Here is a 17,326-nt window from a genome sequence, read left to right as displayed (position 1 = left end):
CCTCTTCCTCCTCCTCCCCCTCCTTCTTTTCTTACAACATGTGCTTAAGATACCCAAATTAGCTCTGGTTACTTCTTTAACGTTGTGATAAGTCAGGTATCATGACTGGCACAGAAGTTTCAATGATGGCACAGCACAGACCTTACTCTCATGGAAGGTGAAGTCTAGAGTGGATGAGCACATAAACTATAATTATCAAAATGGGTGCTAAGTGCCGTGTTAATGCTTTCTGAGGGCAGAGATCACGGCCATTATTTTATCCCTATTATTTTCTGGAGTAGCTATGTCAGAGGAGGCATTGAATAAATATTTTGAGTAAACAAGGGACAAATGTAGCTTAGGTTAATTGAAAGGTTGCTACAGGAGACAGTTTTTTATGTTGACAGTGTATACCTCTGCTGGAAAACAGTAACCAATATTCTAGATCCTGTGCATTTATTATATATGGAGACACATTTAATCTTTTATGATGGGTGGTTGATGATATCAAGGAGACAATCGCATTGCAATAATTCACATAAAACAATGTATACAAGTCTGTAAGACCATTTGGAGAAAAAGAACTCTACTTTAATTCTATCCTTAATGACTGTGAACATATTCTCTCCAGGTTGAGATACTATGTTTTTAAACTTAATGGTTTTGTGAAATGACCTTGTGCTTCCTGAGGAGTATGCCAACAAAATTTCAGTTATTCAGAGAAGAAAATATAATCAAAAAAAGAAAGGTGAACTGAGGTAGTGAGATAAAAGACCAACAATTGAGTCACTGAATTGGTCAACCCCATAGGTTGGGCTTACTTGGAATAGTCATTCTGTAATTGAACATTGAGTATACCTGAACAAGAAGAGGCAGTCCCCACTTATTATTAAATATTGGGGAGCAGAGGGAATGACAGCAAATTATCAAATAGAGTAGCACAGTGTACTGTCCATCTTCAACACTGTAATAAGAAACCAAATTATACATCCTGTGGCACCACTTGAACTCACTAAGAATGCATTTCTGCAGGTTTTAGAAAAAAAGTAACAAAGGTTTTGCTATATTTTACACTTCATTATGGAGGCCTGAAAATGTTAAGATAGATGACATTGAGTGCAATTCCTTCTCTGTTTCTTCCAGGAGACCAGAGAATGAAGGTACTAGAACACAAAACAATAATAACTAGATAGAAAAAAGTCTTTGTCCACCTTAATATCCTTTGAGTGGCCTAGTCAATTCTAGATGACTTTTGCAAGATTAGAAAGTGGTATCCTGCATGCCTGTAAACACATCATCCCAGTGACATACTTCAGGTCCAAATACCTCTATATAACTTCAGTGATATGAGAAAGATACTACCACAATATCTGAGAATTTAGGTCACTGGATAGAAGCCATATACAGAAAAATGAAATAATTGTATTGGCCATTGGTACAAGAGTAACATCAATATCCAGGATAGAATAAGAAAGTAACTCTTTTTTAAAGTGTTCAAGGACAGCTTGATGCTGCCATGTTTTCCAAAGCAAATTTGATCACAGAGTGTGCTGGCAAGTTTGGAAAGTGAGTTGTTTCTTCTGAATTACTATCTTTTATCCTTAGAAAACTGACTAAGAAAGATTGCAGAATCACCTTTCTTACATAAGGAGACTTTCCTAGGTTTCATCTGAAAGATACTCTCCAAGGTTAATACCATCAGGGATCATCTTCTCTCACTGTGGATTGAAATGTGATAAACATTCAGGGATCCCATCTGTAAAGCCCAGCGCATGATCTCCAGAGAAAAGACTCCTGTGGTTTTCTAGTTAACTAATTCATATTTCAAACAAGAGAAAGGGTCTAGTTAGGCTAGGAGTTCTATTATTCATTCATGATTTCTTATTTCCATGGAATGTGGAAAAATGTTCATATGGACTCAATATTCAATAATATTTTGCAAGTTGATTGAGGGTTAATTTCCCAAGTCAGAAAGAATAAATGTCTATTGCTCCATCTTGACACTGTCAATCTGCTAAGATTTAGGATCATACATATTGTCACACATGCTATTAAGTCTTATCCTCAGAACATTCCAAGTAATAGGCTGGTTCAGTAGTGTCATACGATATAGACAATAGAAAGAGTGAAGCCTAAGAAAACTAACCAATGTGTTTAGCAAACATTTGAGAAGGCCTCCTCTAAATAAACAGCAAATGCCAATATACCAAATTATACCCACTTTCATTCTTGCATTTCCTTATTCTTATTCTGTAATATATCAGGAATTTTGTCGTTTCTAATTTACAAGTTTCCCTCAGGTTTAGATGATCGCTGAGGCTACGTAACTTGCAATTCTTCTACACACTTAATTTGATATGCTTAGTACATACACATTTGGTGTCTAGACTTCCAATCTACATTAAAATATGGGCTTTTATTTTTTGTTTTTCGTTCATTTTTAAATTAGTAAATTTTGATACTGATGTTGCTGCCCTTCTGCTTATTATTTGAAAGTTTTGGGCTAATGCTCTTTAGATTTTATTTAATTTGAGATGCTTTCAAAACAGTGGAGGGCCTCCTGTTCTTTCCTAATCTCCCAGGAAAATGCATTGTTTATAATAAAGAATAATGTCAAATAGTACTCCCTGGAACCATATTCTTTACAGACTCTTCACAAAAATGTCACAGTGCAAATGACAAAAGATGATGGAATATATGTAGATACTCATCTTCCTGACATTTTATGAAAGATGGGATTTTTTTTCTTTTTGCCTTTAAGCTGATGGCATTTTTCAGGCCACAGTAGAATGAATAGTTAGGAATAACAAAATGTACCCCTGGGATGGGAAAGCAGAATTAGCATGTCTATACAGGGTGGATTTTAACAAAGGTCTCAGAAAACTCAATTTTTATCCTATTAGGATCTCTTGCTTTTCTTTCTCTTGACCTTGAAGACATTGCCAACAATATATAGAGAAATTAAAGTGAAACTGTTGTGTATAACATTCAAAATGAAGATTTTAAAATTCAAACATAGTTTTATTACTGAATATAAACAATAGCTATAAAGAAATTGGTAAGTGTTCAACATATGGAAGTTGTCATTAATGGCAATTGATAAATGGTTTCCTTCTGTAACACTTAATTGATTTTTTTGTCAATACTTGTCCCAGTTCTGGTATGGGCAAAGAGTGAAGAAAATGGAGAAAGTAACTGAAATTTATTTTACTGTTCTTATATAATGTCCTGTTAGAGCAGTTATTCTTCATTCAGTTACATTGTAGCTCTACTATTGTACAGACAGGAAAACTGAGAGTAAGAAACTCTACATGAGGTACCCAAGGGAATGCAACTAGAAAATAGATTTGAGTATTAAACTCAAATAAACTCATTTCCTTCCAAGGCTAATACAATTTTCCCTCAGGACGTGTCTTGCTACCCTGCTAAGGACCTGGTATTTGGGCTTTTCTCAACCGATTGATGAACAAAATGTTCGGGAATAGATGACAAATAGAGGTTTTTGGCCAAGGTACAAAGATGTTAAGATGCATGGAAAGACATGAGCCTGTATTGTGGATTAAACATATAGTGTAGGGGAGCTTTGAATTCAGGGAGCAGATTGTTTCTTACTGTGTGTATTGTGGACTATTTCTATCCTCATTTCAGGGAAGGATGTATAACCTAATGTTGTTATCTACTGGTTAAATTAACAGGTGCTAAAGTACACAAACTCAGTGGCTTTTTTTTCAAATATTGCAAAGAAATTAGAAAATAGAGGTTGATAGAGAATTAATGTGGCTAAGACTAGGGAGAACAAAATGTTCTTAGAGGCTGTCTCTCCTTAGCAGGACTACAGTTTTACAGAGAAGATGAAATGAAAGCCAGGAAATAGTTACACATTGATTTGCTAGCGATTATCTGAGATAACCTGTTGGAACATGTGAAATTATCTCTGGCAGGCAAGTTCCTCCTCCTTTGAACCAGAGTTTCAGCTCTTCCCTCCTCCAGTGTATGGTTATTTGGGAAATTTAATTCTGTGGAATTTATTGTTTTAGGATCCCTGTTTCTGATAAAATCTAGAGATAAAGTGAAATAATATGCAATGCACAAGATGGACTTTAACCACAAACAATTATTTGATCCCAAAAGCCAATTGTAAATTTGAGAAACTCAGATGCAGACAATGGTATATGTTAGATTTCTATTACTATGAAAAATACTCAAGGAAAATATTTAAATGTCAAAAAGTATGGCTTGACTCAGGACTTTTCATATGTTCATCCATGGGGCATGTTACAAAGTAGAATACACGGCACCAAGCCCAAGGCAGGTAAGATCTGCTCAGCTCAAGAAGCTTGAAGTCTCAGAACAAGAGGGACTTGTGTTTATTGAAATTCTCAGGAGTGTCACTATTATAAGTCATTCTTCCAGAACTGAAAAAGTAACCTAATGCCTGTAAGCTAGGACAGCAGCAAAATCACTCTAAGACAGAGGTGTGCATATTTACACACTTGAGTTTCCACCTTCTTGGACACTGGGTAGTTTAACCTACATTTGGAGTAGATCTTCATTTCTTAGCTTAAGTTATTTCCCATCTTCAGAAACACCCTTGCTGATATTTCTAGAAGTGTGCTGTATCAATGCACTCAAGTTGGTTATTAAGATTAATCATCTCAATGGGAATCTGTTTAGATATTTTAATTAAGAAGGGTGTTATAATCACAAGTTTCTCTGTACATTTAAGAATAAGAAAAACCTGGAGGTAGATGTCACTGGTGGCACATAAGACAGCTAATAGCTTATTGCAGTCAGTGTACAAAAGAGACGGGGACAGTAACCATGAGAAAGGAAGAAGAAAGAGAAAAGATGCTGCGAAGGTGAAATCAAATGTGGTGATAGCATCCTCTCCTTCTTAATCAGCTTTTAACATGATAAGAATAATCCAATATATCATTATTGGCAAAGATTAGACACATATGTGCAAATCAATCTTTTTGAGGGAAAGAGCTTAGTGTGATTTGTTTTTTGCTATGTAACCCAGGCTGGACTAGAACTTTCTGTTCTCCAGTATTCAAATATTGGGTACACAACTATGCTAGGTGAACTGCAGTGTGAATTTTAAACATAGTTGTTGGTGAAATATGAGAAGCTATTATTTGTCTTCTTTGAATTCTGGGTTGGTAGTCTTTATTTTTAGAATAAAATTAGTTTCCTTGCAAAATTGGAAGGCATTTTCATACCCCCACAAAGCCAGTAAGAAGAGAGTTGTAAGGTCACCTTGTTCAACCAATTCAGATTAAGGGAGGGAACTGAGGACAGAAGCATACCTCATTTACTTAAGAATAAAAAGGAAAATAATAATTTGAGATGGAACTAGGTATTTTATAAAGGAAATGATCAATGAGTTGTTAAGAGAACCCAAGACAAAAGTTAAATGCAAAAATAAGTAAATAAAAGATGGTTGTGAGAATGTGTTATCAAGAAGGGAGATCCACTACTAAGTTCTATGAGTGGAGTAAGCAGCAAAGTATGAAATTGATGGATACTGAGTCATGAGATTTGGGTTATGGAGGAGTTGCAGTCACATACAGGAGTTTAAGCCAGATGTCTATGGTTTGTTGTTAAATGAGAAATCTAGTACTGGGAAGCTTAGAATGGGAAGAAGGGGACTAGTGGGGAACTCTTCTAAGTTGCATGAGGATTTCTTATTGTGGACATAACTATCTCCTTGTGGTTTCTTCCACACACAGATTCTATATGAATCAGGCTGAACATTTTGAAGATTTGCAGTTGAATAAGATTAACATGGATAAAAGTCCACCCTTCTGTAGTTTGTGATGTTTAGCTACTGTTTCAGTCCAATGAAACAGAAGGATCTTAGAGAGTGCCTAGCATTGTTTCTCAGGTCAGCCTAAGGATGGAAACAAACTCCAAGGGTGGTTATGGATCTGTTTGTACAGTGTAGCTAGAGGACTTGCCTTGCATGTGTGATGTCCTGGGTTTCATCCCCAGTAGTGAAAAAATTAATAAAAGGAAAAAAGAAAAGTATTATTAGCAGTATAGATTTCATTGTAAATTCAAAGAATGCTTTTATATGCCTAATGACATTTGTGAGTTACGCCTTCCCAAATATTGACAGCTGACTCTGGGAAATAAATTTTGAGAAACAATGGAGTTTAGCTAGCTGTTAATTTTCTATTTCTGACCAAACTATCACTAATCTGAAGTCCAAAGAAGTCTTGGAACTAAAATTTAGATGCCCCAACTTTAATAACAAAGCATCTTCAGTTGACATTCCAAATTTGCTTTGCAAAGTCAAACTGTCCGGTTTTGTTTGTTGGGATCATTGGATCTAGTACATCACTTTAAGGATCAATATGGAAACATCTCAGCTTTATCCCTTAGGTATATGATTCAGAAATGGTAAAAGTAAGGAATCTCAAGATTCTAATAGTTTACATTATCATCAGAGAAAATGTTTCTTTTTTCTCATGGACAAAGACTTTGCTGTTTATTATCTAGATGTCGCACGGAAAACAAACTGAGGCTAACCCCTAGAACTTTGCTTCCTTTGAAACCCTAGGGAATAACTTCTTTGCAATGACAAATTATTCAAACTCACTGTTTTTATCACTATCTAGGAGAATATGTGGTTATGACTACTCATTTCCACTTGAAGAGGAAAATCGGCTACTTTGTTATTCAAACTTATCTGCCATGCATAATGACAGTTATTCTCTCACAAGTATCCTTCTGGCTCAACAGAGAGTCAGTACCAGCGAGAACTGTCTTTGGTAAGTGACAATCAATGTATGTTTGTATGAGTCTTAGAAGGCAGCTGTTCCATGATTGTGAGATTGCAAAGAGAAGCAAAAAATGTTACTACATGTTCAAAGTTGAACCTTTTATGATAACAATTTTTGAAGAATTATCATTTCTATTATGCGATGATTTAAAAACCAGTGTCTTTATATAGAAAGTTGTTTGTTGATACAGGTAGAATGGCTTGATGTAAATATAATTTGATGTTTTGGCATACATGACAGTGAAACAGACATGAAAATCACTTACTAGATAAAAGTATAATAACCTAAAATTGTAAATCACATATAGCATATGAGTTTTTAGAATTTTTAAAAAACAGCAAGAGAGTACTTTTTTAGATTGTTCAAACAAGGATTACCTTAAGTAGGGAGAGGTCATTACTGAACCTAGTAATAGATAGATACTTCCTTTTACCTCTCAAGTGAATTCCTAAAGAATTAGAAACTGACCCTTTTCTATTGGGATCTCTAAAATAATCTGAACATTGTAAGTCAAGGCATTGTAATAGAAAAATTGCTTGAACAGTGAACACCCGTGTATAGTTTGAAAACTGACCTAGAGTTCACATTTCATAGAAAGGAGTTCTTCCTGACTGAATCCCAGCCACACCACCTCAACTGTACTTTTCAGACTGATCAAAACAATATTTCTGGCAGTAAACTTATCAATTCATTTAATCACTAAGTTTTTAGAAATGTACCAAGTTATGGCTCTGTTCTAAAAATAAATGAGGTATTAAACTACTTGCACACTATTGCCTTCATGAAATACATGCTTGAACATGGAATTTTAATGACCATAAAATTACAAATAGTTTTTATGTGATTCACCATATTATATTATTTAAACCTAAAACATCTTATAAGCTACTATTATGAACATCTTATTAACTTTAAACCAAATTAACACAAGGTTACATTATTTATATCAGGTTAGGAGCTACTAAGTGAGGTGCTGAGGAATCATGATAAGGTTTGAACTCCAGATTCCTTGTATTTGGTGGTGGCACATAGCCATCACCTTTGTTTCACTCTGCTACATTAAGCTGACACATAATGGGTTCACTTGGACCATGTCATTCATTTGGAAATAATAACTGCATGCTCATTGGTGACAGGTATATTCACCTAAGCTTCTTCTACAAGCAACTGCGATGTACATGATGTGTTGAAGGCCACATGTTCCACATGGAAAACCTTTTAAATGTTTGCAAATTAATTCATATGCAGAGATTCTGCTGTCCTAATACCCGTGGTGTTCAAAGGATAACATAACAGTTCTCTCAAAAAGGGATGTTGACTCTACTCCATCTACTTAGTCATGTCTTGTCTTCTGAGCTTAGCAATGCTTGTAGCTGGAAAATCTCCTAATCTGTTCTCTGGTCTTATGGCAACAGTTTAAGCACGCAACTAAATTAACCTGCAAAATTATTTCCAGCTGCAGAGTAAATGAGCAGTTCACATTAGATTCATTTTTCTTTGTACCCATTTGTCAATTTTAATAACTATTAAATACACTAAAGATTGACCTCTTAGGAGATTCTTGCCATTGTATGGGCATTCCATCTGAGCCCTCATCACACCAGGAAATAAACATTAAACACATGATTTAGGTTTTGAGTTTTGTTTTACTTTCTTCAATAGAATGAAACCGGTACTATATTGAAAAGACTTTTTCCTACCTTTTCCCTCTCTTGCTCCAGTCAAGACTATCATTTCTATTTGGAAATTTGCCAAAGCATTTCAGTGTTTTATGAGTCCAAAACATAGTTTATAACATTTTCAGTGATCTTATACCACAACGACCAATGACCTTTTGGCGAACATAAGTGTATAACTGTAAACTCAGCTATAGCAAGTATTTCTGTGTGCAAAGTCATATATTTATGGTGTTTAAGTTCAATATAAATCACAAGCACATTTTTCCTAGCCCTTTAGCCCTTTAACATTTATTCAGCACATGTTTCTATTCTTTTAAGCCTGAACTTAAAGCTCCTCTGAGCTCCATGGATGCCTAAGCACGTCCCCAATATGTAAAGAAATATCAAAAGAGGGGAAAATAATCTCACTACAGTTATAACAGTTTGATACAAAGCAATTCAAAATTATGCAAAGGTTTTCTACTTTATGACCTGAAAATATGATCTGTCTTTTCTTCCCATGCTCTCTTATTTGCAGTGCCATGTAAATTTGCTGCTAAAAAAAATCCAAGCTTTAGGTTTAATTTTACCCAGTAACAGCTATATAACATTGGTCTTTTAACTCCATTAGTCTGAACTCCCATTTCTAGTCAAATGCAAGTACAAGGGAGGAAAAGCAATGTTCAAATGGCTTCATAGGAAAGGTAAAATATATTAATCATCAGACTTAGCCCTTGGAGTTTAATAGCCATGTAACACATTTTTGTTCCTTTCCATTTTTATATGGCAGTGATTTCAAATACACACACACACACGCACACACACACACACACACACACACACAATGTAAACTATTCTGTACTATTCTTAGCTTATAGAGTTTTGGGGGTAAGATAATTTCCAGATTATTCTTGATATTTGCATATCTAAACTGAACTTTAGAAAACTGTAGTTTATGGTAGTAATGATACATAAAATAGAACACAGACATTTTCCTTCAGGGTTATTAGTATTTCCCTTAACCCATTGGCTAAGAATTAAATATTTATTATATTATCTTATTTAATACTCCCAATAACACTGCGAGTTAGAGTTAATAAAATCAATTAACAAGGAAGAAATTAAATGCAACAATCCAGACGCCTGAGATTGTGGGGAAATTGTCCCAAGGTCATCCAGCAATTATAAAGTTGGGATTTGGAATTGGGCTGCTCTGTTCCCCAATTACTGACTTTTAATTACCTTGCTATCTGCTCCAGTTAATATTGGTATGTAAATCTGGGGGCAGTTTGCCAGCTAATATTCTTTAGGTTGGTTATGTAATAAGGAACTTGCCCTAGAATTTTCTGAACTCTGTGTCATCCAAACTTAAATATATTTTTTTTAATCCTAACCATAGGGCAAGAATATCATTTAGCCGATACTGTACTATATTTCTTCTTAATTATGTTTTTTGAGTGTAGATAAAAGACCATATACCTTGATATTCCTGGAAAACCTAGGAACACTTGTTGGTTTAAAAATTACAAAATTGTTTTGTCATTTGTGTTGCCCAGTTGATTTTTTAAAGCTATCAACAGGAGGAATGAATGCCAGATCTGAATCATGGATTGACAGCTCCTTCCTTGGCCATGCATTAGTTATCATCTTCACATTGTTAAATGTAATCCTCACAATACTGTTGTGAGTGATGGTGTAACGATTGTCCTTTCTGAGAATTTCAGTGATGGCATGGACAGTAAAGAGATTGAAGATGAAATTAGCCATTTTACGGGCTAGTGACTGAGGCCCGTGAATTCGTTTACCATGGTGATAATGTATCTAGTAGATCAAGGCTATCTAGTCTCTGACTCTTTCTGACAGAATTGCTTTGAAAAATTTAAAACATTTGTAAATTTTTCTAAAGAGTCTCAAAATGTCAAAACTCAGGATGTGAAACCAATACAGTGTGTTTCCTATGGTAGTTCAATAAACCTACACTCTGTCTCATTGAAATATCTAAATAAATTAAAAAGAACCAACTTAACAAACTGTTTTGACTTTGAGAATAAGTCACTTAAATCTTTAGGGTTTGGAGTGTAGAGAAGATGAAGTAATATTAGAAAAAAAGGAAAAGACTATGGACATTTGAATCAGGTTTGTTTTAAAGATGAGTTTTGCTACCACTTAGTCATTTGATTTTAAACAAGATATAAAAAAGTCCATATTCAAGTATGTGTACATAGTATTTTCTCATAGTAACTTTTACATAACTTTGCTACACATTTATTCATACATGTGTTGTTTCCAGAAAATGAGTAGATCTTTTAAATGAGAAGTAGTATAGGAGAAAAGTATCAAAGGTGGTAAATCATCATTCTACAAATTCTTACTTATCTTTCTGCTCCCAAGGACTAATGGAATTTTAGCTTTCTGCATTTGTGACAATTACTATTAAACAAAACTGCAGATATTTATGGAATATTACAGCCAGTAGATACCTAAGAATTCTATGTCAAGAGTTGGGTGCACTGAATAATATTGTCCCTTATCCTACTCAGAATACACATACAAGATTTAAAGAGTTCCACTGTTTTAGCAACAGATTCTTGGTTAGCAGAGTAGTTTGTTTCTTCGTAATTAACCCTTAGTACTGCTGGGCTATTGACCTCAAACTATATTGCTACATTATGATTCCTCCACTACAAGTCAAACTAGGTGAATCCTAATCTGAATACGATGCTATTGGTACCTTTTAATCAGGGGAACCAGTTTAGGCCTGCTGTTATGAAATGTTCTACAATAAACCAGCATATTGACTTAGTTTCTCTCCTTACAGGCGTGACTACTGTTCTGACCATGACAACCTTGAGTATAAGTGCCAGAAATTCCCTCCCGAAGGTGGCTTATGCAACAGCTATGGACTGGTTTATTGCAGTGTGCTATGCCTTTGTTTTCTCAGCTCTAATTGAGTTTGCCACAGTAAACTATTTCACCAAGAGAGGCTATGCATGGGATGGCAAAAGCGTGGTTCCAGAAAAGGTAAATACTACAGTGGCTCTTTGTTGTATCAGGATTTTGAGGCCTTAAGCCTTTTAGATGGAATATGTTGGTTTGTGGAATTAGATGAAAGAAGGGAATGATGAGAACACTTTCTTAATTTTTTAAGCTGTAAATAAGGAACTGCACTGGAGTAATTATTTTGTTATTGTTTATAGTGAAGATTGTTTTTATTGAATTTATGTGCAGGTAGAGAGTAGGAGAAAGGAGAGACATTCAAAGATAAAAATCTCATTTCAAATGTGCCTTCTGCAGTTTTGAATACTATTTTTATTATGTTTGTTTCCTAAACAAACAAAACCAGAACCTGATATCAAATGCAAAAACAAATACATTATCTTCTTAGTCTTATAGGTTTTTTTAATTAAAGAAAGCATATCCCTCTGACTGTTTTCTGAGCATAATTATTTACATGTTTTTGTTGGGTTGTATTTGAATAATTAACTACCCTCAGCTTCCAGTGAACTCAAGAGTAGGCATAAGTTTCATGTCCCAAAACAGAGATTTCCTTGTTTTAAAATGTGCCCAAAGCAATGGGAACCATTCTTCTATAGCTGCTGCCCTATAAAAATGCTGTAATGCACAAATGTGAACCACACAGAAATTTCTAGTAGCCTTATTTTAAAAGTAAAAATCACCAGGTCTTTAATTCCAGGACTTGAGAGGCAGAAGCAGGTGGATTTCTATGAGATTAAGGCTAACAAAAAACTGTATAGTGATACCCTATCTCAGAAAAACAATAATAATAATACATGAATAAAGTATAAACATTAATCATAATGATGAATATATTTATTTCCAATATACACAATACAGAAAACATACTGGTTTTATTGTTGCACTATATTATGTCTTTATTTATAAATTTTCAAAACCCCGTCCATACTTTTGACTATAGTACCACTCAAGTCAGTCTATATACATTTCAAGAACTCAGTATCTACACGTGGTTAATGACAACTGTGTAAAATCACTCCAAAAAATGACAACTGATTAGGAAAATCTCCTGATGGAAGAACCTATGAAGTAGCCTAAAACGGCAGCCAATTACCTGCTAGTGATTCTTAATTTGTGGTTGATAACAACCTGGAGCATTCCTTTCATGTAATCTGGGCTCGCTCACATGATTGTGATTAACTGGAGTTTCCACAAAAATTGGGAAACCCTCAGCCTCCTCATATACCTGAGGTCTCAACTGGCTGTTCCAGGATCTAGAACTCTACCAACTTTCAGTGTATTCTCTAGTCTATCCTGAGCTTTTTTCTTGTCCAGGAAGTATGTAGAAGGTGGAAGCTGAGAATGAAAAGAATTCGAGTCCAGCGTCCCAAATTTGCATAACGTCACTTCTATAATCCCAAATCTTTTTGCATTTAAAGGTTACAAACATATCTGGCTTTTCCAATGATCACAGTATGTGAGTCATAAATTACAGATTTCTGATTTTTAAATCAAGCAACGACCTTGGTTTTGCAGCAAGTGCTGTTTTGCTAAGAAACTTAAAATTTTCTCACTGTTAAATAATTTACGTTTTCTTCTCCAGCCAAAGAAAGTGAAGGATCCTCTCATTAAGAAAAACAACACATATGCTCCAACAGCCACCAGCTACACCCCTAACTTGGCCAGGGGTGATCCCGGCTTGGCAACTATTGCTAAAAGTGCGACCATAGAACCGAAAGAAGTCAAGCCTGAGACAAAACCACCAGAACCCAAGAAAACTTTTAACAGTGTCAGCAAAATCGACCGACTGTCAAGAATAGCCTTCCCGCTGCTATTTGGAATCTTCAACTTAGTCTATTGGGCCACGTATTTAAACAGAGAGCCTCAGCTGAAAGCCCCCACACCGCATCAATAGATTCTTTTAGTTTCCTTGTGTTGTTCAGTCGTCTGCACTGAGAATCACTTTCTGTTCTCAACGCAGTGATTCCTATCTGCTTTACTGCCTCTGTCTTAAAAGAATCTGAAGGTTTCCTTATTTCCATATTTTATATAAGAACAAGAGACCCCTGTCTGACAGTTCAGAGCAGAGCAGAGTTTTCAGCTTGGAGACAGGTTTCTGAGAGGAAACCAGGGAGCAAAATCATGCCAGAAGGTGACAGGCATGAGAGGAAGGGGGAGGGGAAGACGGTCGGAAGACAGGATGAAGAGTAGAAGAAAAGCAGAGCTTACTATAACCACAGAGTCATTTGTAGATATATATTTCCAAATATTCTCAAAAGTATTTATGTCAAAATATTTTTGTGTGAAGGTGTTTAAAAAGGATATAACAACAAGTCTTCAATGAACTTTAGATCTATGTCTATTGCACATGTGATGGTGTGCTTATGTTTTTATGTGTTTTATGTTTGAAGCTGATGCATAGATTTAATGTCTAGTTTGTCAAACTAAAAATGCCGTAGACTTTCTCTTTTTAAATCTCACTACATATTATTTTGTTGTTCAATGCTATTTTAGAGTTTATGAAAATCTAACAGGGTAAGATGCTGCTGTCAACGTAGCACTATGAATCCAGTAGAAAGAAACCCTTTCAACAGGCTGCATCATTGTCATCTAATCTTTTACCAGTAGACTATGGAGTTCTGCCAGCCTAACACAGATGTTTACTTGGTAGAAGAGAAAATAAATAAATTGAATAATTTAAAACTACCCTCCCTTTCACTCTTATTCCCAGATATCCTATTCATCCAAGAGTCACTCTATTCTTATGATGAAGATTTTTCAGAAGGGCAAAACTATTTTGCAAGCTCTAGAATTGTTGAATGTATTCTTTTATATAATTACATCAAAAGCTTTAGACTGAAGTTTATGACTAGACAACAAAAATAGAATATATAAATTATATATGTAAATATTCAGCATGAGATTGTACATTGAAAAATTTTTTAAAGTTCTGTTCTTAAAATATCGATGAATCTCCACTTTTAGCTGTTAGAATGTTGTTAAATGCTATGGAAATATATATATATATAGAGCCTGCATTTAAGAACAGAACAGCCTGTAGGAGACAGACACCACTTAAAACACATTGAGTATGAAATTCAATTATATAGAGAACGCTCATAACTTCACTGTTGCCCAGTGTTCAATAGAAGATCAGTTGCTATCTGCTAGAGTTCTGTTACACCATATTTTCCCTACTTTAGGCTATTGTGATAAAGAAAAACAATAGGGAACAGCAGTTGGCACTAGAAAACCAACTGTATATCATTTCTCTATTTGCTGACACCAACTATTTCAATAAGTGCTGTACCATATGTAGCATCCAATATAAAATACATGAAAGAATGTACAGGAACTAGCTTTTATTGAGTAATATTATTACATTTCATTTATACTGCAGCAATATATTTGTAGGTATACTATGTAAGGGCTTTAAATAAAAGAGGTCCATTATTATTCCTTATAAAAATTCTAACCTTTCATTACTGCCCAGATGTTTTAGAAGTAAATATTTATGAAGAAGGTATTTTTGAAGTCTCCTTTTGTCTGATAGATTTTCACAGATATTTAACCTTAGTGTTCAGAATCCACAGATCACATGGTCTAGTCATATTTACAAGACCATGACATAAATCTTTTAGCATAATGGCCAAATGAGACAATTAGAATCCAGATCTGAGTTTTGAATGATGTTTTTCTCAAAAAGCTGCTATCCAATGATGTTGGAAAACACACTGCTTGTGTTTCCCTAAAGGTGACAAATCTCTGGTTTCATTTTAAATGTGCTTCATTGTTTGATTTGGTCCTGCTGAAATTTCATGAGCTACGCCAAAAATGGCTGAACCAAGGACATTTTGTGTGTAGACGTGTATAGAAAATAAAATAAATTATGGCTCTAACATCCTTTTGTGTTGCTGTTTATCTTGTTATTTTCCCGACGTTAACCTAACATGTTTAGTGCAAGCATTTTATCTTCCAGACTCCTCCTGTCCAGTTTTGGGTCTGTATTTTGCTCATTAGATGTGATTATCTCTTTATTAGTCTGCTTACTGCTTCCCAATGATTGCATTGCCATCATTTCTTAGTTTGTTAGTACATGTGAGTATTATTCAATTGTATAAATTGATTGCAAACTTATCAAAGAGAAATTATTCTATGTAGCTTTACAACAGTGCTTTGCTGAACCATGTAATACTAGTTAAGTCTTCCTTGAAAAATAAAGATACACTCTTATAGAGGGCAGTTCCTGTTGACTCCCAGGACTATTTTTAAAAGATGACACTGAATGTTTACGCACCTTAGTGCAGTGAAGTGGCAATAAACCCCAACCCGAGTCAAGATTGCTCATGGCAGCTGCATGTCTCGCTTTACAGCGTTTAGCAAAAGCTTTTAATCTCATGTCTCACTGTATTCTATTACAATAATAAAGCTTACATTATTCAATAATAAACCGGAATACTTGATTCTGTTTACACAACATGAAAAGGTCTCTTCATTGTCCCGTTTAATATCTTTTTGGGGTAGAAACACCAGCAAATACCAAGTTTCAACAGCAACCTGGCCACTCAGAAGTGCTTTTAAAGATGTGTCAGTAGTTTGATCTTAGAGTATTATTTTCAAAGAATTCCTTAAGAACTACTATTTATCACATAATTGCTGTTTGATATTGCTAGTAACACGATCATTTATGAAACATAAAAGGAACTGGACAAAAATCCATCATAGAGATAAAATTGTATTTTATGATAGATGAGATAATGTGATGTGATCTGTCAATGATGATAGGACCAAACAATGTAAATTCAATTATAACAAATAAAGTAGCCTTTTTAAACTTAAAAGAAATTAGAAATATTAACCATGCTATATAATATACAATAATATATATTAACTGATCCAGTAGCACCTGTCCATGTTAACACCGTAACACCTGTCCATGTAAATAGTGTAACTGTCCAGGTTTGTTAATTTCTGAGCATATCTAGGAAGAAACATAGTGAATGATAGTTATTTGGCTAAGAAACTGAGTTCATGTCAAGGCTTCTCAAAAGCATCAAGGGAATAAGAGAGGCCTAGCATCATCGTCAATCATCTGTTCATTGAAGTGCTTACTTGGAGATCCTTAAATTTATATTCCATTTTAAACAAACTCAAATATCTGACCTCATTATATTTAAACATGAATTATCCAAAACAATTACCTTTCGGTGTTGATTTAGTTCGTTGCAAGACCTTGTATGAACATTTTCTAAGACTTTTTACTGTCTACATCCCTTCTACTATGCTAGAGATGGTGAGATGATAAATATTCCATGTTCTTTTCTTCTTTTCACTGAAAATTTACTCTTGGTGATAACATGAAGTTATATTTCCTAAAAGAATTATAATTATTGCAAATATATAAAGAACTCATACTTCAAAAATGATATGAAGACAATTCTTAAATGAATGTGTTTCCTAGATTGGATTTTGAAAGATAAATGGATAGTTATCACTCACTTGGAAGAGTTGTGAAGGCTAATAAAAAGAATACATTTTTCACTTAAAATTATCCCATTGAGAAGGACCTAGGTCCTGCCCTGGATGAAATGACAGACTTTGGAGATACCCCCAAGGAGGGCCTCACCCTCCCTGGGGAATGATGTGGGGATTGGGTGAGGGGCTGGGGGAGCTGGTGGAGGGACAAAGGAGGAAGGGTGGGAGAGGGATCTGGAATTGAAATGTGAAGTATTCATGTTTCTAATTTAAATTAAAAAATTAAAAAATAATGCATTAAATAAAGTACTGCAACTTGTCAAAAAAGTGTCCCATTGATGAATTAACAAACAATGCTGAAATACTACTTATCCAGTCCATTAAAAGGTAACTTTTGTCATTTGTGACAACTTGTGTGATATTGGAAGATATTATGTCAAGTGAAAAATA

At 34.7% G+C, this 17,326-nt stretch overlaps 1 protein-coding gene across 2 annotated transcripts in view; it reads left to right on the top strand.

The window, feature by feature from the left end:
• The window catches only part of Gabra1 (gamma-aminobutyric acid type A receptor subunit alpha1), a 56,649-nt gene extending 40,798 nt beyond the window's left edge, over positions 1-15,851 (top strand). For both annotated transcript variants that reach the window (XM_005071937.4, XM_013114796.3), the window contains exons 8-10: positions 6,603-6,755; positions 11,244-11,446; positions 13,005-15,851. In XM_005071937.4, the coding sequence (XP_005071994.1) occupies positions 6,603-6,755; positions 11,244-11,446; positions 13,005-13,316 (668 nt within the window). In that variant the 3' untranslated portion in view covers positions 13,317-15,851. The remainder of the gene's footprint in view (positions 1-6,602; positions 6,756-11,243; positions 11,447-13,004) is intronic.
• The last annotated feature ends 1,475 nt before the right edge of the window (positions 15,852-17,326 follow it).

This window comes from Mesocricetus auratus, unplaced genomic scaffold (assembly GCF_017639785.1).
Source record: "Mesocricetus auratus isolate SY011 unplaced genomic scaffold, BCM_Maur_2.0 Super-Scaffold_100007, whole genome shotgun sequence".
In the NCBI taxonomy this organism is placed as follows: domain Eukaryota; kingdom Metazoa; phylum Chordata; class Mammalia; order Rodentia; family Cricetidae; genus Mesocricetus; species Mesocricetus auratus.
Note: the sequence above shows the minus strand (reverse complement) of the source record. Positions and strands in the feature narration are given on the sequence as shown.